Raw genomic sequence first — 22,840 nt, forward strand, 5'->3', positions numbered from 1 at the left:
GCACCCTGGGTGCTGGGTTTGCTTTTTCTGCTGTGTTTTTCTGTGAGGGTAAAAACTCCTAATCTCCATCTCACCTTCTTAGCAGGCAAGGTAACATTATGATCTGAGAATAACTGGGACTAATGGCCAAGCAAGTCAAATAGAGAATAGGAAAAAAGAGCATAATGTGAGGAATATTTGGACCTATTTACTAGTCATTAAAATTACACTTTCAGCATGGTCACAGAAAGGAACTGGAACAAGCACAATTATGGCAAACAGTATTATCAGAACCTGCAAAAAACTTAACTGTTCTCATCAGCACCTTTTAAACCAATCTGGATACAGCTGAATGATTTTGCATTTGTAAAATTTTACTATACTTGGATGAGTAGTAAATAGCATAATACATACAATGAAGCATTGATTTATAAAGCCAGCCTTTTACTCTTTAGTCCCAAGGTGTTTTAGCTTTCAATAAAACACTCAAAAGAAATGAATCCAGATCATTATAGTGCACAGTTTCTAAGGCAGTAGCAAACAAAACAAAAAAAAATCTTTTAAGCCAAATAGCTTCAAAATGGCAAAGCTTTCTGGTTATACAGTTACTGAGCATCTCCCTGGGTTTAACTTCATTGACATGAGCAGCGACAAAGAAATTTATTTCCGACAGGTGCTGAGGAGGCAGAGCACCCACTGGAGGTAGAGACATATCCAATGAGAAGCAACTGCAACAATGCACAGCTAAGCAAACAAGAAAAACTGAATACCTTTGGAAAGGGAAAAAGCCTTTTCATCCAGGCCAATGTTTAAGGCAGTATTTATATAGGTCATGTCAGAATTGACTATGACTCCTTTCTGTATGTCAGTGTCATACATCTAAAAACTCACATTCAGAGCTTGGAAGGAAGAGAAGACTCAACAATAAAGTCTCTTGTGTCTACAAAGCAACTAGAAAACACTGAGGCAGCAGAAATGCATTTTAGAGCTGCTCACTTATGTTTAAACATGACATTTTGTCACTCCATGGGCAAGCAACAACAGAGCAATACTCACAATACAGAGTGCTTACTCTGACACCATGTGTCCTAAAGGCTGTTCCAACATCTTCATGGAATAACTTTGTTAAACTGTGGTTAGGACTTCTGCTATTTCTTTGGTTTTTGGTTTTGTTTTTTTTTTTTCCGAAAACACTAGTATCAGTCTTTGTCTGTACCACACTGAAGTTCAAAGCCTTGAGCTTGGAACTACCTTATCCACATTTAACTGTGCAAAAATTGGCACTGGACAAGAGCAGAGCCCGTGTAGAAAGGTAGGGAGGGGGTGAATTGGTTTCTGAGAGGAAAGACTTTTCTCGCCTTCCCAAGCAGCCTCATGATTCTAGCAGACAGCGGTGGCAAAGCAAATACAACCTCAGAGTGTTTCTGAAAAATACAGCTGTGTGATTTAACATGTTTGAGGTACTGAGAGCCATTGCACAGCCTGGCCACAGACCACAGCCAGCTCCTCTGCAGAGGCAAATCCCTGCCGCCACCTACAAGGCTGTATCCCCACAGGAATTGTATTCCTACTGGGTGTCCAAGTAGGTAATAAACAATTTCCATCCATTGTGAAGTTCTTTGATGTGAATTTCAGAAGCGCAGGCCCCGTACATTTCCAGTGTAAACACTGTAGTGTTTGCACCTGTTCTTTCTGTAAATGTTTTGACTTGTCCTCAGAGCATCCTTTGAAATTGCCAAAGAACCAACACCTCCTTGTTTCTTTAACTTGTCAAGTCATGCACTGCTATTAACATTGCAAGAATAAAAGCAGAAACAAACACAAAACCTCAGCTGCATTATTAGGAGAAGAGAAATAAAAAGTGCTGGTCATAAATTACACTGAAAGGGAAGTTCTAAAATGCCCTCACAGAAGTTGCTGCAATGTTTTGAGGAGAGAGAAGGTATTCTGAAGTGGCACATGTGCTACCTGAAGCTGAGCTGTCATAGCAACAACCTCATTAAAGCACCCCTCTTGGGAGTGCTAACCTGTATTCCAACTGTGGAAAGATGTCATTTATAATGTGACTTAATTCAGTTAAGAGTCAAAGTATAGTAGACAGCAGAAAAGTGAAACTGTTAATTTAAGGAATTCATAAATGAACACAAATACCATATCAAACAGCTGTGAAAAAATCTAGCTTTTGCACTCATCATCTTCCATTCCCTGAAACCACCACACCACTATTTCAGTCTTTAAGCCTATGATTTACAAGTTACTGGCAATTCCTCTTTCCTTGCCACCAGGGCTTGGAGGGAGGGGTCAGGGATGGAGCTGTGACCAGGGCTGAGGATGTGGCTCTTTTCTAATCCTGCCATCCCTGCACAGAAGGCATTGCCATCTCAACTGCTCACCCTGATTGTCTCCAGCTCTCACACCGAGCTCTTACCCCAGCAACTCACACCCCACAAACAATCCCACAGCAGGATCTGCTTTGCTCCTCTACTGCACCACCCTCAAGGTGCTTCCTTCAGCATCCATCCTTCCCCCAGAATCCCTCAAAAAAGGACAATTCAAATGAACATTATGATCCTTATTAAGAAACATCTGCCAATATTCAGAGCCGCCTGGATATGATACTCATCATTTCTCTAATGGAGTGGCTGTGCAGCAGCCGAATAAATTCATGCATATTTGGATTTCACTTTTAAAGATCTATGATTTAATAACTAATTGACAGCAATAATGCATCAGTACAATATGTTTTGGAAGGGCCTTTCAGTTTTCAGAGGAGTAGAGATAATTGCAGATGAAAAATGAAAGAAAATGGCACTGCTTAGTAAATGAGTCGTTAACCTTTCAACCCGAGAGCTCCCACTGGAAGCCTGACCAGAGGGACTGCAAGAGCTCCAGCAGCTGCAAGAGAGAGAATAAAGTTAATTCAGCTTTGCATTTCTTTTCATTTTTTTAAACGCTTACAAAACTTGGTCTCCATCTCCCCAAAACAGTTGCTTGCCACAGCATTTTATGCATCACGAGGCAGGCTCAGATATTTTCCCCTTTGGTAGATCTCACAGTCAAGGTGAGCTTTACATATCCTTGCCCATAATGTGCTGTCTGCAGCATTTTAGGCTAAAACACGAACCAGTCGTTTGGTGTGAGTGCTTTGACCTTGAGTGATAAAAATCACAATTTTCCCTTTGTGCTTGCAGCTCCCCAAACAGCAGGAGCAAGCTCCTCAAAGGCCAGGGAGATGCAGCCTGCAGGGCAGCATTCCTCCCATGGGAAGCTGGGAGAGGAACCAGCAAAGCACACAAACTCCCAGTTTTAACTTCTGTGGATCCCAGAAAGTGTCTGAAGTCATGATCCATAGTGCGATCTCTCAGTCAAGATTGCTTGGACAAATTACATGAATGTTTACATAAATCAGCTCTCCAAAAAATACTTTTCTTTTAACTTCATTAAATCTTGTTAGGCCTTAATCCACAAACATGATTTTGGATTTTGGTAGAAATTTGAAGACTTGCAGCTCTGTATTTGGATCACAGCTTACAGTGCTATTGCTTAGAATAACAACACAATACAGAAATGAAGCAATAAAAGTATCTGGGACTTGCAGAAAATAGGTTATTTACATCAGGCTCCTGGTATGGCTTCAGTTAAAAAGAAAACACTGCTCATATTTGCACTGATTTCAGTTATCCTGCACAGCCACATTTACCAAGATTACACAAAATACAATTATTATCTTCTGGTTTGCTGGTTTGTTACAACAAGCCATCTCTGCAGTTCAAGGTATGGTTTTATTCAGTATACATGGATCTCTACAAGACTTTCTGTATTAATGTGTTTATTTGTTAACTGTTGGCAGAGTTGCACAAGAGTACTTCTGCTGCCAGTTGCAACTTACAGATTTTACAATAAAAAGGGAGAAATATTGGCCAGATAGTTAATTAAATGGCACCAAAACAGTTTTTTTCCCCTTTCACAAATTCCAGTTAGTATTCCAAACCTGTCTTAGGTGCCCCAATGACACAAAAACCAATAAATCTTCATTTATTGTCAGTAGATTTCTAACCTGGCTGTTTTAAACAGCATGATGAACACATTTTAGCAGAATATATTAGCTGTGCCAGTTTAATAAGAGGGAGATTGATGAAGCCTTTCCTTTCTTCCTGTGTACGAAGCACAGCACTCAGGGAAGAAAATCTTTTGGATTTTCCTCCTTCAGCAACACTGTTGCCTTTCCTGGGACACCATTTCTCATCCTTGGGCTATTACTAGCCAGTCTTCTCCAAAAGAAATTTCCAATAAAACCCAGGAGGGATCTCAAGCTTTATCAGCACCTGATTAGAGAGTGGAGGAAGAACGACCTCAGCCTCAAGGACTGTATTGCCATGTCCAAGCTCTGCACAGGTTTCCCCTCCCTGTTGGGTTCAAATCCAACACAAAACTGAATGTGGTCATCTGGCCCTGACAAGGAATGAGGTCTGAGGAGGGGGCATCTTCCCCTGGGGAAGAGCCAGGGTACAGCCCAGCTGGGCCAGGGACAGAGCTCCATCCCTGACCCCTCCCTCCAAGATCAGCATAGCGGCACCACCAGCACAGAAGGCATGTCTCAGATCAGATTCCCTGGCAATCAAAGGCTTACTAAGGACAAAATAGAGATTTTCTTCCCCATTCTACAACACTCAAGACTATCCAGAAAAATACAAATATTTCCTGGTTTTAGGTTTGTGTTTTTTTGGTTTTTTTTGGTTTTTTTTTAATTAAGGATAATAGTTAGCTCACATTTAAAATTACACCAGGAACTAATTCTGTTCTTGATGCCTGCATCATTCACATGAAGAAGCAGAAGACCACACCATGAGCAACCCTTCTCCACCACCATCACAGGAGAAGCAGGAGTCCAACCCCACTCCTTCCAGATGTATTTTACCTACTCCTAACTGCTCAGGTATTTTCCTTGCAAAATAAAGATAATTTACCAGTTTTTCCAAAACTTTGCCCAGGCCCCTGTGTAGAAAAGTCTGCAGAGGGAGGCAGGAGCTGTGACCTTGGCAAATGTACAAGCCCCAGAGGTCCAGCAGGAAAGAGATGTTTTGAGAGGTGTTTCTCCCCAAGTATGGGTATGCATATTGTTACTGGCTAATGAAATTCATACTCATACCTCCCACTTACTCCTTCTGAAGGATATCCTTTTGGATGCTTTGTGGTCCAACAGACTTTGACATCTAAGAACCTGTTAGTCTGCTTTTTATTCCTCTTGTAATTAGAACAAATGTTCAGGTTATTGAGAGAATTAAGAAAATCAATATTAATGAGCTTTTGGACTATGTTATTAGATGGTTTCAGCCGACAGCTGCAGTGCTCTGGCTTACTTTGACAGGGTTTTGGGATTGTCTGTTGCTTTTAAACACTAACAGACTTCTCAGGGCAAAAAAATGGTAAGACTGTGCACCCAAGCTGGCCAAATTGTAAAAACTCAGTTTATACCAGTCATTACACAATCCTGCCCCTAAAAACAAAAGAGCTCTAAAGACCAGAGCACTCCACCAAATACAGTTTTGAGGTATGTACTTACATTAAATATAGCCAATTGCTTTAAAGGGCAACCATTCCCACAGCACAAAGTTCACATAAATTTTCCCACAAGTCTCAAATGCAAACACTATCTGCAAAGTCCACACGCTTTGTATTTCACCAAAGCTTTGCAGAATACATTTAGCATAAGAGAAAACAGAGTTAGGTTTTACTCTTCACTTCATCTTTTCTGACAGAAAGATGTCAATAGAAAGGTGCTGGCAGGAAAGCTGACTGCAGCCCATGCAGCTTTATTACTGAAGTATGGGGGGATTACGTGGTGTTATTGAAACATCACTGCACTACTGCTGACTTCTTTTTTTTCCCTCCTTACAATGCTAGTGATTCCTATTGGGATGAGTTACTTTTAAACTTCACTTATTTATCAGTGGGGAAAAAATAAAAAAAGAAAAAGAATTCTTTAAGTCTAGAATAAGGGAGGTGAATGTAAAATACACCCACGCAGACTTGAGGTCCCACAGTGGGTAACCCTTCATTTCTATAAAAATTAGATCTGGATCATCCATGAACTCTTCACTAATACACTCATTCCCAAAAGCAAGTGCTTCAAGAAGCCTCCTGTATTTTCAGGAAAGAAAGAAAAGATGTTGATTTCCCCATGGCTTATCAAAGACAATACTTGCACATACCAAATGTTGCTGCTTAACTCTTCATGTATTCAGCAACACAAGTTCTTTTTGGTTCAGCACTGTGGAGATTGTTAGGGGTTTTTGGTGCTGGACATGTCTTTTTAGCTTCCCATCAAATAAAATAATGCTGTAATTTAATAAGTAACCCTCCTCCATTCATTTCCAGTTTGTATTTTTTCCCCATGGCTGCAAACTCCAAATGAAAACACAGCATTCAACAGACACCTATACCATCAACATCTGTGACTCTCCAATGAGCTCAGCAGCACCTGGCCTCCTGAAGCTGTAAGGGAATTTCCCAGACATGAGATTTTATAAATTTGATTGGGAAGAAAAAAAAAAAAGGAAAAAAAAAAAAGAGGGATATCCTACTTGAGATGAAACCAGAATTCATAAGGTGAAAAATCAGATGTAGGAGTCACTACTCTGGCAAAACACCCGTGGCCAGCTTATGCTTCTCAGGTGTCCCACAATACACAACCCAAGATTTCCACTCAGGTGGGGCAACTTTTCCACTCAACAGAAAACAGGATATGAAAATAAATGAAAGAAAGATGGTTTTTAATACTAGTAAGGGGAAATTACTTGTGTGCATGCATAACCAGGCAGTGGCAAGCAGTTCAAGATGACCACCCACAGCAGACAAGTCTTCCCTCCCCAAAAATCAGCACAAGAATCAGCAGCTGAATTCAGAACAAGCACTCTGCTGTGTTAATTTACTCCTAGTACCACACCAAGGACATGCTGTGCTATCTTTAGAAAAAACTGGCTACTGTGGGGCGAAGCAGACTGTTGATATATTACGCTCTGACATTTTTCATTAAGATATATAAACTTGTGGAAGATGCGCTCTTGAATTTGCATATTTGCATCATGCTTTTCATAGCCACGTAAACAGCCTTTAATGCACTTCAATTTCTTGGAGCTGCTGGATTAGCAAAAGGAATGCAGCGGAAGGATCTGATTTTTGCCACACCTACTGCATCTCAGCACTCATTTTATGCAAATGCTTTTAGTTATGCTCCTAAGGCTCACAGCCACTTATTAAAATCTCCTGAATTTTCAAGTCTTTTGCTGTTAAGTCTTCAGAGCAGCAGTCAACAGCAGAATGGCAATCACTGAGAGTTTAGTTATGTTACAACTTTTTGTGAGGCACTTCTGACACAGTGTGATGCCATTGTGGGAAGACAGGCCACCAATTAATGTAAATCAGCATGGTTTCATCAAGGAGCATTTAACAATTCTAACTGACATAAAATCATAACATGGTTCATATACTCATTACTGAACACCACTAATTGGTGTGGGGAGTTATGCTGTTTTCAGAAAAAAGTATGGAACTTATGAATTGTTCCGAGAATATTCTGCAGCAAAGGTAGCAATAGCATTAGAAACACAAGCAGGCTTTATACACTTGAATGTGCTTCAAACAGGCTTTAAATACTCAGCCTCACAGTTTGTATCAGAGCCGTATTTCAGAATTTTGTCATCATCTGTTGACAACCATCTGCTTCAAACTTCTTACCGCCCTAAGAGTGGCCAAAATTGGATACTGACAGAGAGAATTTCTGCACAGAAAGCAAACGATTCACAGGACAAAATAAGTGTCAAAGGCTGGAGACCTGGACACAGAGGCCCAGAAATCCGAGGTAAATAAGAAAATTATAGAAATTTAGATCTGACACTCTCCTGCAATACTACTGGAGATGCAGTTCACAGGGCTCTGAAAATGCAGAAGTAGCAGATTAGCTGACACCAATTCTCCAGAGGAGTATAATCTACAGAGTAAACAGGTAATATTGTGTACTGTCAACTCTGTTCAACTCACAGCCACAGGAAACCCAGAGAAAGAAATGTAACACAGCAAGTGCAAGCTGAGGAATTCATTCAGGTGGGTCTGTACACACACACTGACCTGAATAGCTTGCTCCACTTTGAAGAAATGTGATAATGGGCCACTTGGGTCAGGGCATCAGATTCTATCTGCTGAAAAAAAGCCCTGGCACTCCTGGCTTTGCTGTACTTAGCACAGCACCTTTCATGGCTCCCCCTCTACAGCCAAGCCTCTATATACACATTTATATATGTGCAATCTATTCTCACAGAAGTGGTTAACAGCAGCCCCACAACATCACCTGCTCAGGTGAGCCTCCAAAACATCTTTTTGCTCCAGCACAGAACATCTTTGTTTCCAAAGGCATATTCAAACTGTAGGCCTGGGATAAAGTTTAAGTTTTCACACTTCTATAATTCAGACCTCCCCTGCACAGGATTTAATGTTGCAGCCTCAAGAGTTTTGCCTAAGACTCCTTACTGTAAGGTACCACTATGGAGAGCCCATTTGCTGCTCACCATTCTTTCTGAAGTCTAAATACAAAAATAAAAACATTTGGCTTAGGAGTTGGGCCCGAAGAGCAAATTCCATTTTACAGCTTTCCTCCACTCCTTGTACTCTTAAACTCCCACTGCCTCAAACATCCCTCAGAAAAAAAACAACTTCAGTAGTTACACAAAATAAACCTATTTTAAACCAAGTGTTTCTGGTGAATTTGGAAGGCAGGCCAGTTTCCCTCCAGGAGATATATGACTCTCAGCACTGGAGAATACACAGGCTTGACCTACCCCTCATTATACTTTACTAAATACTGCTGGAAAAACAGCTGCTTTAGGACAGGTTCCAAAAGAAGGTCAAGCATGCTCATCCTTGGATAAATCTGCAAAGATTCATAGGGAACTGATGTGCAGAGTGAGAAGGTGCCACCTTTATAATCCTTCTACATCTCCAAAGCCAATATACATTTTTTTATGAAGGGTAGTGCATCATGTAGAAAACCAGCAGATCCTTCTGTATAGCAAAAAACTAGGTTTAACCAAGCCAATGACTTGCAAGTAGCAGACCATACACATCTTAGCATATTGAGCTGGATGGAATTTCATTTCTGGAATTTTCTCTGGTTTTCTGACCTCACAGGAAAGCAGTTTCCTTGCAAAAAACAGATGGTTTTAAAAAAATCAAAGTAACGTTATTAAAATAATTCATGCAATAACTCCTCTTCTACAGGATTATTACAAATTCTGAAATGAGAAGTAATCATGCATGTGATGTGCATAATTTAAAATTAGATATGAGAAATATAAACATGGGTTTAGTTTAAGAAACCCCACAAAATTGAACCAACTATTGGAATATAAATATTTCAAGAAATAGGTATTCTTGTATAAAAGTCATAGTGCAATACAGACAACATAATTTAATTAGAAGTCCTCTAATAAAGAATTTCCAGTGAAATTTTAATAAAAATTTTCAAAGTTCCTTTACGCTTAGATGCAACCTGATTCTATTACATCAAGGACAAAAGAAAGAATCCATTGACTTCAGTGGTCCTGATGAAGGTCTGAAATCTATTTGTTTACAAAACATAAAAAATGTTTTGCTCCAGAGAAGAAACAGTCTCATTGGCAAATGACACACTTTGATTTCCTAAGCACACAGCTTTACACAAATACCAATATACTTTGGGTAAATCAGTGTGTGTTTGCATATGCAAAAGAGCATCCAACCAGCAATGAACTTACTTTGCTCTCTCCCCTTTTATCTTCCCTGTATTTGCAAGCAAGAAGAGGCAGGTGTTTTGTGGAAATCTACCTATCATGTAGAAAATTGCTGTGATTTTTTGTGATCTTCTGGCATTACTGTAACTTTTTCAAACTCACATTTTTTTGACAACACTACAGCATTTCTCTAAAAAAAAATTATACACTAAGAGGGATGTATCAGAAATGGTGGGGTTTTGGTACTTCCAGTGCTTTAGAATTACTGAGAAGAACTTTGCTTGAGGAAAACTACCTTCCTGCATGTTAAGGGAGGTGGAGACCCAAGTGTTCTACACTGTATTACAGCCTCTGAGAAAATTATAAACAGCAGCCCAAACTATTTGACAACATCAACATTGTATTTTACAAAGTATCACTGACAAGATACTTTTGTTAGTTTCCAGGCAGGTAAATTACAATCACAAAGCTTTATAAGAAAGCCACATGGGAATGTTCATGGGAGCATGTCCATGAAACAGAACAATCTTCTAGACAGAGCACCTCAAATCAAAACACTGCATTTGCAGAGCATTGCATCAGCGTTTGTCTTGCTTGCACATGACCCGTCATCAAAAAATACCACTGCAAAACCAAAACTGCACCTTTTCATTCGCTCTGCTCATTCGAGGAAAACGAGGAGTGACTCTTATGAACTGCTGTTAAAAACAGAGCTCTAGAGCAGTGAAAATTTGGAGGAATTGTAGATATTATTTTGAAAGCTTACATTTTATCTTCTAGCACTTATTCTACTGCTCTTACAGTGTAAGTCACTTAAGAGTGCCATGCCTAAAAGTTACCAAGGGATGTCCTACAGACAACCAGGCAATAGATAGCCCAAAATACATGGATATTTCCAAGAAAAGGAGATAGGTACATCCTTGTTTCTGAAGTGAAGCTGAGTTTCAGCTGTCTGGCTCCTCTGGAAGGCCTCATCACTCAGCAGGAAGCAGCAGGAGAGGTGTTTAGGAGCATCAGGCGGGTTGGGAAGAGCATTTCAGGACGCAACGTACCATATCTAGAACTCGTAATGCTGTAATCTGTTTTTCCGCCTCAGAGAACTAGGCTGTATTTCCAACTGCATGGAAATAAAAATCTCCAGGCGTACCTCACTTCCAGACTGGCATTACATCATCTCTAAAAAGCCCTATTACTTAGCAGCACACTCTGCATATTGCAGTGTTTTGTTATTAATACACCATTGCGATTTATAGCAAAATGGTCAATAAAAATATGGTTTCTGAAGAGACAAGCAGCCTTCTCTCCAGCATGCAGCCCTGCCCTCAGACTGCCAGGGTTCATAACCACCACACACAGAGCCCAACCCCAATTCTGGATTTACACACTGCTTGGGAAGCAATGACAGGTACAACAACAAAATATAATGGGCTCATATAACACTTCGCAGGTACAGAGAAAAATCTTACTCCTCCAATGCGGATCTTGCAAATTAAATCAGATTAATAACATGGTGAACGTATTACTGGCAAAAGCATGTGTTTATCTCTAATGATCCTTCCCAGTTGCCATTAAATCTAATTAAAAGGCACTGACTGAGTTTTATTGGAATTCCATTACCGAGGTCCAATCCTGCTCTCCCACAGCCCAGCACCCATGGGAAAATGCCCTTCCCTCCTGCAGAGGCTCCAGAGCATCCTCACCAAAGGAATCCTGTCAGCAGAACCACGGCTGGGCTGGGAAGCTGATCCTACAGCAACAAGTCCTGGTTATTTCACTTTACCAACTGCTTAAAAAGGAAGATTTGTATCACTTTACAGCATTATGTTTTGGTACATCTTGGGAATTTGTCCCATTATGGTCAACAACTGGCTAGCTAGCTGGGATAAATTTACAAATATTTTCATCTCTTCGGTAGAGATAATTTAAGGGGGAAAAAATTCAACTTGTTCAATTAAAAAGCAAACTAGTGGGTTGGACAGAAGGTGCAAAGTCATTATTTGACTAATTATATTTTTAAAGAAACCCAATTAGTTCCTAATTGCACTTACAAATTTAAGACCTAGTTCTCCAATGTCTACACTTAGCCCAAACTGACATTAAATACAGACTCAATAGTCTGTATGACTTGCTTAGAAGTAGCCAAGTTCTGCTATTTTCATCTTCACTGTTCATCATTAAGAATGTTTTAAGGAAGTGCAATTAAAATGAGTTCTCTAAGCAAATTTTTTTAATTGCATTTGAACAAGTCTATTAAACGACAGATTAATGCATAAAAACTAGGAAAAAAGCAACAACACGCTGGGATTCCAAATATGCTACTGTAACAAAAACAATGTTCTATTATCTAAATTGCCAGCCTTTCTAGAGAAAGCCATAATTCTAAATTCAGGAGTTACAATTACGTAAGTCCTTTGAGCCAGTGAAAATCAGAGAAACCAAATTTCTTCAACTGCAAATAACCAGCAAAGGACCTGCTGGAAGGTGCTGGAGGAACACTCACTTCCAACCTGCAGACTGAAGTCAATGTGAGTTTTGTGAGGTTAAATGCAGAAAGATCGGGGTCCATATGAACCTCAAAGGTATGGCATAGAGTCAGATTGACATAGCAGCCGTCACACAGCTCTTCAAAGGAAGCACTGTGTGAAGTGAGTGGGGGCTTCTCTCCAAGCCTTTGGAGGACAGCTCCTTCAACCTGCCACAGCTCCAGCAGAACTGCTGTGATAAATTAGTAAAAGGCTTGCTGCAGAACAAGTTTACACATAGTCTTTTCACATCAAACACCTAGTTTTGAACTTTGAAATGCAGCTTAGCCTTTAAATAGTTAGTGTGTTTCTACCACTTTCCTTTTACGAAACTACAGCTCTCAGAAACCACTGAAAGAACAACCCAGGTAAGAGAGAATGTGCATGTCAGCTCACAGAAACCCACACACAGAGCTCAGGCTCCAGCAGTGCCAGGGGTTTGTGTGTGCACTCAGACACTCAGCTGAGGGGAGACAGACAGCACTGAGTGCCTCCAAAACCAGCCAGCCACTGAAACTGCACTTGTGGATATCTCCCACCATTCCTGACTTTAAACAACCCTTATCACACATCCTGAAAAAAACGGTCCCAATTTCCATTATATATTTTCACCCTCCTCTGTAATTTTGCCTCTCTAATGATAGGCACGTTTATTAAGTAATAGGTTTTTTTTAGGGTAAATAAATAAACAGCAAAGTCACTATGACATTGGAAGCATCTCTTTTGCACATAAGATACTAATACTTATTGTGTATATTCAAAACATAACAAAGTTAACTATGGGAACACCCACCTCTGTAATACAGCACAGAAAGAGCTTTTGTGGGTTTTTTCAAGAACATTTTCCAGCAGATGGCCAAGCTGGAGCTCAGTCTAGTGAATTACAGCAGTGCTGGTACACCCAGTTTCCAGCATTAAGCTGCTAATAATGACAAAGTTGCATTGTAAAGGCTCCCAGTGCACAGTCACCTGCTGTGGCACCTTACTAGGGAATGAAGGCCATCAGCAGTTGTCCCAAGGAGACAAATTTATTTTGCCTGGTTTGTGTTTCTGCCACAGAGTGAGAAATCCAAACTCCCACCAGCCTGACCTTAAGCCTGAAAATTCCATTTCAAAGTAATTTGCTTCCAGATTTCACTTAAATACAGTCAAAGGACACTGTGAGAACAATAAATTCCCTGCTAAGTGGGATGAAGACAGAAGTTTTGGAAGTGTTTTTGGGACTTCAGAAAAAAGTAAAATTCATGAAGACTTGTCATTCCTTTGAAAAACCAGTTTTCAAACTAGTAAAAAAAATATAAAAAAATAATGTGTGATATGCCATCACTCATGAACTTGAGTTTTAAGTTATGTGACAACATTTTCCCATCCCATATCAAGTCTCCCTTTGCAGGAGCATCTCTTGCCTGCAAGACTTTGCTGAGAAGCTGTTTCACCATGCCAGCGCCTGCCTGGGAGCTCCAAAACACTAAAACCACACATGAACGAGTGGGAGAAGACAGTGGCTCAGCGCTGCTGACAGCAGTGACGTGCCACCAAAACCCAACACAAACAAGCCTCAGCACAGACAGCAAGTCGATTAATAACGAGCAATGCAACTCATTAATACTGGTGTGGATACACATCTCACTGACAACACCGAGATTATCCAGTCAAACTCCCGTTATCCGGGCCATCTCTGCAATTTGGATCTCTAATTAGTGCAGTGGATCCATGTAACGACGTTCACAGGAGCAGACACAGAAATCCAGGATGACAAAAAGGATGTAGGAGCCCAGGCAGGGAGCAGGGTGAAGCTCCAAGGCTGGGAAGGAAACACCCACAAGAACCAGAGAGCACCGATGGGACCTGAGAAGTTCCCTTGAGCGTCTCTAGGGAGAGCAGGTAACAAATGTTTCCTTCTCAGCTTCCCAAACTGTTTCCAAGGTTTTTTCTCAGGCTCCATAAATTCATTTGTTGCAGCTATACCGTGAAGGAGTTGCAAGTGTCGCAAGGAATCTGGGTCCATCCATTTCCTGAGGAAGAACTGACTGACTGGAGCAGAAGGAAAGGGAATCACCTCTTTGTGGCTTCAGTGGCACAACCTCAGCTGCAGCAGGACTTGGCCCTTATCCTGCCACACTCTCCTGGCTGGATTCCCCTCTGCTCACTTCCCCTTTTCCAGCTCCCCCTCTCCATATCATTTTCTCTTCACAATTTTTTTTAAATATACACGAATTTAGAGGAGCTGTAACCTGGCTGAGGACAGACCTGATAAGACTGAAAGAATTTAATTGTATTTCAACACCAGAGAAAAGGGCTTAGATAATTCAAACTTTGGTGGGGTTCCCCCCGCCTCTTTTTTTTCCTCCTGATGTTGCCCACTGATCTAAGAGAAAGTGTTACCTCTCCCTCCAGCACCTCACTCGTATGTTATATTACCATGGCTACCACAACAGTGCTATTAACACAAGCCATGACATTTTCCCAATTCTCTTATTACCTATGGCCAACCTCAGTGCATTCCAAATTTCAGTGCCTTTCACATACAGTAAGCTTAGCATGCTCCAGCGACTCAGAATTTCCTCCTGTAAAGGAAAATCAGCTTGGTATGGACAATATTTTTTGCACTGTATCATAAAGTTTATCTGATGTGCAAATGTAATTCCCTTTCTGGATGCCTCATCCTGAATCCCTTTTAGGTTGAGACCACTTGACTTTTTTTTTGTGAAACAAAATGCCTTTTAAGTCATAATTTGTGCAGTGCTCAGTTTTGATAAGACATGACATTATGATATGATGAGTTAGTTGATTCTAAGTAAATTTGATTTATCCCACTTTTGGGGCTGGTTTGATTTACAAGGATGCTGCCTTTTAAGATAGGATTGATTTTAATATAAGCTGGCAGCACCTTTTTTTTTTTTAACACTAAATCAGAGCAAGGTAACTATAAAAAAAAAAAAGGTAACATTAAACAAAATTTAAACACCAGAAATTAATATTCATGAATAATTGGCACTTGCTTACCGCTATGAAGGAATACAAAGTGACAAATCAGTTTCCAAAACAATTCCACAAAATGTTTGGAAGTTTGATTTTTATTCATAAAATCAGATACAAGCTACAGTTGCTGAAATCTAATCTGACCATTCTGTGACTACCATGGAAAGTTCTTGAAATATTTTCCATCAAACAAGCACTACCACGAGCACGAATCTTTGTGAACCAAAGCAAAAGCATATGTACCCTTCATAAAGCTGAAAAGATTTCCTGAGACCCTTTCCTCTCTGGCTGTTCAAGCGCCGTTCTGGGAAACACTATCCTCATTTCCTCGCAATGTCCCTGCACCTTGTGATGCAGTGCTTTAAACATGCAAGTTTGCGATGCTGCAGCAATACTTTCCTCCTTGATAGGTAGTTATTTCTCATTTTCACAGCATGAATCACCTATGTAATTCTGATGGCTACATGGGAAAAGGGACGGGAGAGGTTTGGTACTTCGATTGAAGCAGAAATCTATACCCCAGACCGACTGTGCAGAGGCATCCGCACTCACCCAAACGAGTTGTAAGCAGTTAGTAAACAATTAAGTAGGTAATGTGTACGTGATGGAGAAGAGCCGGGTGTCTAACAGCGAGAATACAAGGCTTTAGAGAGTTACATTTCTACTGAAATCTACTAAACCCTCGCAGGGTGCGTACACCACCCAGAGCATCTCATTCATGAGACCACGCAGTCTGGGAGCTGAAGGGCTACAACAAGGCGACAGACAATTTTCTGGTGAGCGGGGTTTTCTACAGCGCTAAGAAAACCTGAGTCAGAGCAGCGCACCGCCGTTCCCGCACCTGAGCCACACAGAAGGCGGACTTGGGCTATACTTAGAAAATATCCAATTCAAACACCTCGCAGGAAGATGAGAGCGCTCTGGTGACTGTGCAATAAGCGACACGAAACCCAGAGCCCCGCTCGGGCTGGGGAACCGCAGCCCTCTCGGGTTAGGGACTTCTCGGGGCAGAACAGAGTTGGAAGTTCCGTGACCGCCCGCCCCGCGGCTGCGGGACCCCGAGCCCCCGTGCCCAGATCCAAGTTCGGGTACTGGGCGAGCGGCAACTCGGGGACATTGAGGAGGGAACTTTTGGAAGGCTGTGGGAAGCGGAGGGCGCTCGCCGTTCCTGCGGCACATCTCCGCCGGCCGCAGGGCTGGCTCGGGGACCGCGGCCGGGACCGCGGGGGTCGCGGGCAGCAGCGGCTCGTCCTCCCCGTGGCGGATCGCACCCCGTGTGCTCCGTGCCCGGCGAGGCCACCGGGACCACTGGGGACATCATCCCGCTCCTGGCTCCCGTGTACTCGCCGCCGCCAAGGCTCGCCCCCAGCGCAGCGCAGCGCAGCGCGCCCGCAATCCCGGCGTGCGGGAGCGCGGTGATGGAGCGCGGTGATGGAGCGCGGTGATGGAGCGCCGTCAGGGGTGCGCTCCGCGGCCGCGCCCGTCCGCGCAAGGCGCAAGCGAGCAAAACTTCCCGAGCAGAAGCGGCGGGAAGTTCCGCGGCTCCGCACCCCGCCGCGGAACGCGCCTTACCTCCGCGGGCTGCCGCTGTCAGCGCCTCGGCGACGGGCGGTAATCCCCAGAGCGTCGCCAGGGCCAGGAGGAGCGCGGACATCGCGGCGGGCGTGCGGGAGAAGAGGCAGCAGGCGAGCCTGGCGGCCGCGGGCGCGGGGCGGCAGAGCCCGTGCGGGGAGGAGGCGCGGCGGCACCGCCGGCACTTGGCGGAGCGCGGAGCGCGGAGCGCGGCTGGGCTCGCCGCACGCAGCGAGCGGGCAGCGCGGGGCGCCGGCGGCCGGCAGCGCCGCGCTCCGCCCCGCACCGCCCCGCGCGCCGCCCCGCGCCGCCCCTCACGGCCCCGCGCGCCGCCCCGCGGGGCCCCGCGCGCCCGCTCGCGCCGCCCGCTCCCACCCCACACACACAGACACACACACGCGCGCGCGCGCGCGCACAGCCGCGCGCCCCGCACGCGCGCGCCGGAGGCGCGAAGCCGCCTCAGGGGAAGGCGCCCCTCACGCCTCGCGTGGGAACGGGGGGTGTCTCTGAAATTTGAGGGCTTGTTTCGGCTTTTTTTTTTTTTTTTTTTTTAATAATTCGCAAAGGCGAGTGAGGGTGAGAGAGGAGGAGTGAGTTAGCAAAAATTAAAAAAAAAAAAACCATGTATTTAAAAATAACAAATTGAAAGTCCACAAGCCCTTTTGCCGCGTTGCTGAGGGATGGCGATGCTGAGGGAAGGAGGTGCACGCCCCTCCGGCTGCGAGCGCGGAGTCGTCGTCCAAAGATGCCCAGGTAAATTTGGCTTCGGCCGATGATGCTCCACGGAGTCGCCGGATGATTTGTGGTAAACACCAAAGCCCAACCAGTTCCAACCCTCCGCCATGGGCAGGGACGCCTTCCAGTAGAACAGGTGGCTCTGGAGACTCTGCCAACCTGTCCTTGAGCAGGGCTTTGTTTTTAAGCAATTCACAGACAATGAAAGTAGGGGAGCACGCTAGTTTGACAACACAACCAATGACCGCTCAATGTTCTCTAAGTGTTTGTTTTGGTTTTTTGATGTTTTTTTGTTTATGGGGGTTTTTTTGGTTTTTTTTTTGTTTGTTTGTTTGTTTTTTGGGGTTTTTTGGGTTTTTTTTTTTGTCTTGAGGTAAGTCTGAGTTCACAGTCGATACTGTCTGTTTAGACTTTATGTGACTTTAAGTAGGAGTATTACCTTGAAATGGCCCAATACGAAAACTACAGTTTATCACGTCTTCACACATTTGTTTTCCTTTTTAAAAAAAAAAAAAACAAAACTAGACCCTTTAATAGGTGAAAGGTGATAAAGCTTCTACATCATCCTCAGATATTAGTTTTCTCCAAAGACAGCCGGGTGCTGATATTGATGGCTGAGACCTTCACATTCCAAGGGTAAAGCCTCGGCTCCTTCACCTTCACGTTTATATCCACAGCACAGAACCTAAATACCTTTTATATGAAGCACTACGGCCAAGAGGCTTCCAGGACCAGACAGACCAAGCAATGCTGAAGGACAGAAAAGTACACAACGTAGTATGTCAAATATTTCATTATATCTGTTGAATTGGGGAAGTTCAGCTGCCCAAGAACTGAAGAGCCCAGTCTGGGTCCCAGAATCGCCTCTGAGGTCAAGGACTGTCAGGACTCACAGAGGGTTGCAGGTTTGCTCGTTGGCAGCAAAGAATTTACAGCCAAAGGGGGAAATCCAGTTGGATCAAATTCTGCTTTCATCTACTGCCTTTAAAGCCTGTGTAATTCACCTACAGTCAATTAGTATTTATACAGCCATAACTGAGCAGAATTATGGATCCCAGAGTAGAAAACCTTTGCTAATACAGAAACAGGTCTGAATAAAGATGAAAAAATCTGGCAGTGTCTGTGGTCTTGGAAATCGCTTTTATAACCAAAATGAAGTCATGCTGAATGTCACACTGGAACATCATTCCAGCGGGTTTATGGAAGAGATTGCTCTTTGTCCTGCCTCAAACACCCCCAGCCACCTATACGGCTCTTAGGCATTAATTGTGGCTTTATTCGAGCAACCTATTGCATTTCAAATATGAAAATGTGTAAACGCTGGAGCAAAGTGAGAAAAATGTGTGAAGGAAAACAAGGGAATTCCAAGTTTTAAGGAACTCCTCATTAAATCAGTGACATTTCCCCCGTGCCAGGACTGTCACATGGTATAAAGGCACACATATTCACAGCGAACACGCTGTCCCGGCATTCTCAGGATGTGGAACTGTCTTTGCAGAATAGCCTTCCTTCATCTTCACTTCTCGCATCCTCTGCAAAATTTTCAAGGTCTGCAGGGTTGCAAGTGGTGATGCTTTCTCCCCAAACATTATCTGTTAATTGGCGTGCTGCCCTTTCGTGCCTCCTTACAAAAGCACTAACATCAGCTAACATCCTGCTTTTCAACCATCTAATTTACTCCTTTTCATTCTTATTCCATACTTATTTAACAACAGTCTTCACTACTGTCCATGAATAATTTCCTTTAATGATACGGTGCCATTTAGTGCCCATTTTAAACATTAGCATTTATGAGAGACTTTGAAGAACTGATTGATCTTGCTTTCAATACTGCTGATCACATATGCACATAAGCTTATTAAAATATTTAAATTATATTTATAATAAAAGTCAATGGCCTCCTTGTTTACAGGACATAAAGTTTTGATACGGAGTATGCAGTAAGAATTATGACTTAAAACACAATTACTGATAAGTAATTATTTTTCAAATTACCTAAAAATGTAACTTGCTTTAAGATAACACCATGAGGCTAGAATTCTTATACAAGTCTCATTTTTAAAATACAGGCTGTTGAACAAATAAAAGTTGACCTTTGATAAATCATTCCCCTCAGCCTCATTTCCATGAAACATCAATTGCTTTGAAGTGTTGGAAGGATGGTGCATCTCTATATGATGGAATGGGATGACCTCAACAGTACAGTAAAAATACACAGAAGTAACTGCCACTCTCATCTCTCCTTTCCACATCCAAAAAAAGGCTGCACCAAGAACTGTATGAAAGTTTTAATGTATATATTCTATGAATTAAAGAAAAAAAAAAGTTTGCTGAAATGTTTGCTGAAATGACCATAATCCAAGGCAGTATCTCTACATGTATTATACTGCAGGTCCTTCAAGCCATCACCTGCTGTATGACAGGCTTTTAAGCCTCAGACTTGAGTTAAAAAAGGGAATGGCAATTTTAGCTGGAAGTAGTTTCTGTATTCCTAGCCTCGCTGTTGCTGTTTGAATGCACACAGCTGTGCTCAGATTTCTGTGTGGTGTCTGAATGTCGAGACATGCAGGACCAGTGCAGGTACACAGCTCAGGAACCAGCCTGGCTTGTCAAATATTTATTGAAGTCTTCACTCAGTCCCTCTTGCAAAATCCAAATCAGAAGCACTGGGGAGTTACACAGAGAGCAGATACAATGGAGAGCTACAGAAAAGAATCCAGGGAATCTCTTTTCCTTGCTACAGCCAAAAAAGGAAGTTAATTGCATAGGAGACTAGACTTAAATACTTGTCAGAATTAAATTCAGAGTTAAAACTGCTGTTAGAGATCTGTTTGCACTTACGGTACTTTATAACTTCTTCCTCGTAATCAGAGTTATTAACACTGACAAGTTAAATAAATTAATTCATCAAGCTATAGAATATTATGAAATCTCTTATTTAGATAAATGAAACAAAGTAGAACCAATCATTCATACTTGCCGGTATAATACAACGCAGGAATATTAATTATCACCAGAAGGTAACTCTGGCATTAGTCACTATGAAAATGCCTGGACTGCATCACTGAGACCTGCGTCGTGCTCTTGTTTGTTGTGTGCCAGCCACGGCCTTCGAGTGGTTGTGTGGGTGGGCAGGGATGGTGGCATCAGTGACTCCCCCAGTGCCTGGTGTGGCAGGGGCAGTGGGGACAAAGGTTGCTGGCTGGTGTGCAGCCCTTTGCAGAGCATCACAGCGCCTGGCCTGGTTGCTAGGGGATGGGGCTGGCAGCCAGACCAAAGGCGGTCGGGTGCCCTGCCCTGTCCCACCACACAGAGAAAAGTTGCCAGGCAGCAGCTGACACAGGAGAAGAAAGAAGGGAGAAAGTATTTGAGAGGATCGAGAAGAGAAGAAAGACCAAAGATTAAAAACAGAACAAAAAAAACTCACCCTGTCTGAATTCAGAAGGTTGCATTACACGCTATCCCTGCTGCAGAAAACATCCCTGAAGGAATTTTTCATTATTGCAGTGCAACATTGGTTTCATTATTAAAGACTTTCTGAATGTGCATCTCCAACAGCTGCAAGGAAAAGTTCTCCATGTGTGAGCTGTAATGTGGATATTTGCATACCAAGTGTCATGGATGGGAGTTGCTGCCTGGCATTCCAGATGATTTGGCCTGGCTTTAGTACATAAATTGGGAGGTATTAAAAACCACATAAAAACACATCAGTGTGAAGACCCTGCCTCACAAGTGCAACAATAAATGAGACACAAAGCAAGACACAAAGTCCTGAACCTGGAAACCACGACCTTGATCTGCACTAAACTCCATCTTCCAGCTATTGTAAAGAAATCCTGACTCTTTTTTTCTTGCAAGACTCTTGAAAAGTGATGCTGGCCCACACCAGGGGAAATGCAATGAACTGATGCAGCTCTGCTAAAGAGCAGCTCAATGCCAGCTTGTGGTACCCAGACATCTGCTCAGGACAAGTGACATTTTGCAGTTAACTGGACATGCTTTAGCGAAGGCATAAATGGGAAATCTTAATGCTGATTGCAAGGTTTGGTTCTCATAAAAATAGCCTCATAAAAGTTATTAGAACAGAAAAGAACTCATCACCTTTCAAGTCTGTTTAAAGGACAATTTTGAGACACACACACACAAAAAGTATTTCTTTCAAAAGAAAGTTCCAAATCATTCTATTATCCAATAAATTAAGATGTTTATATAAAACAGGCCAAATTCCTTACCCACCATCCTGCTGTACTCAGAGGTGCTGCATCTGCATGCAGGGACAAATGAAATTTATTTCCAAGGAGTGGAATAGAAATGCCTTGTCCAAAACAAAAGAAAATGTTCACAGTCACTGCTCAGAAAAAGTATGAAAAGTAGAAAAAAAGAGAAAAATATCTGGTTCCATCTGTTTCAAACTCCCATGGTAAAATTTGTGACCAGATCATGTTACATATTAGCCAGTTCAAAGTACTTCCTTCACCAGTTTATCTCAAAATAAGTATACTAGAAACTCTGAATAGCACAATAAAATTACCTTTGTTTAATATAATGTGATTTTCTGAGACGGGGGATAACTAGTTCATCTCCCAAATACCCATGAGCATGTGCTTGATCATGAATTTGTTCTACATCTTTAGTCCTGAAGGTCTAGTTACTGAAATTGTTGAGATTTGGACAACTAAGTGCCTCTCCAGTAGGACCAAGGGGTAGCAGAGACAACCAGTCCTACCATTAGTAATTTAGGATTAACTCCATAATTTATGGAATTCACACAACACCTTTTCAAAAACTCACATGAACATTGCCAAAGGGGAGAACTCATCTTTTTTTCTTTTTTTTTTTTTCCTTTTAAAATTAGATCTCGATGCAACTTATTTATTAAATTTTCAATTGCATCGTGCAAGTGTTGTGAGGTAAAATGTACAGCTTTATCTCCCTCTTTTATTTTTCTAAACACGGCATCAAGAATAACCTACTAGGATCTTTTTTAGTGATGGCAAATGATTAAAATAATAATAATACATAATGCATAATGTCATTGACAGAAGTCATTATCCATTTCCACAATCTCCTATTATGTTCCCATATCTTACTGCTCTCAAGGATCATATATTTGCCATTTGCCAGAAGCACAGAAGGGATATCTAAAAAAAAAGATATACCTGGTGGTGCTGAAATTGGAGATACTTGTGTTGTAAATAGATGCTATTTGACAAATATCAATTGTGTATTCCCAGTCATGCAGCCTAAGAAGAAAAGATGATATACCTCAGAAACAGTGGGGTCTCT

The 22,840-nt window shown here is 42.3% G+C and overlaps 1 protein-coding gene and 1 long non-coding RNA gene across 6 annotated transcripts in view; one reads left to right on the top strand and one right to left on the bottom strand.

Moving 5' to 3' along the window:
• LRP1B (LDL receptor related protein 1B) overlaps positions 1-17,098 on the bottom strand; it is a 622,229-nt gene extending 605,131 nt beyond the window's left edge. For all 5 annotated transcript variants that reach the window (XM_064435270.1, XM_064435269.1, XM_064435266.1 and 2 more), the window contains exon 1: positions 16,820-17,098. In XM_064435270.1, coding sequence (XP_064291340.1) covers positions 16,820-16,901 — 82 coding nt within the window. In that variant the 5' untranslated portion in view covers positions 16,902-17,098. The remainder of the gene's footprint in view (positions 1-16,819) is intronic.
• A 326-nt stretch (positions 17,099-17,424) lies between these two features.
• LOC135309481 (uncharacterized) overlaps positions 17,425-22,840 on the top strand; it is a 175,871-nt gene continuing 170,455 nt past the window's right edge. Inside the window, exon 1 of the long non-coding RNA XR_010369737.1 lies at positions 17,425-17,572. This is a non-coding gene — a long non-coding RNA (uncharacterized LOC135309481). The remainder of the gene's footprint in view (positions 17,573-22,840) is intronic.

This window comes from Passer domesticus, chromosome 10 (assembly GCF_036417665.1).
Source record: "Passer domesticus isolate bPasDom1 chromosome 10, bPasDom1.hap1, whole genome shotgun sequence".
Taxonomy (NCBI): Eukaryota; Metazoa; Chordata; class Aves; order Passeriformes; family Passeridae; genus Passer; species Passer domesticus.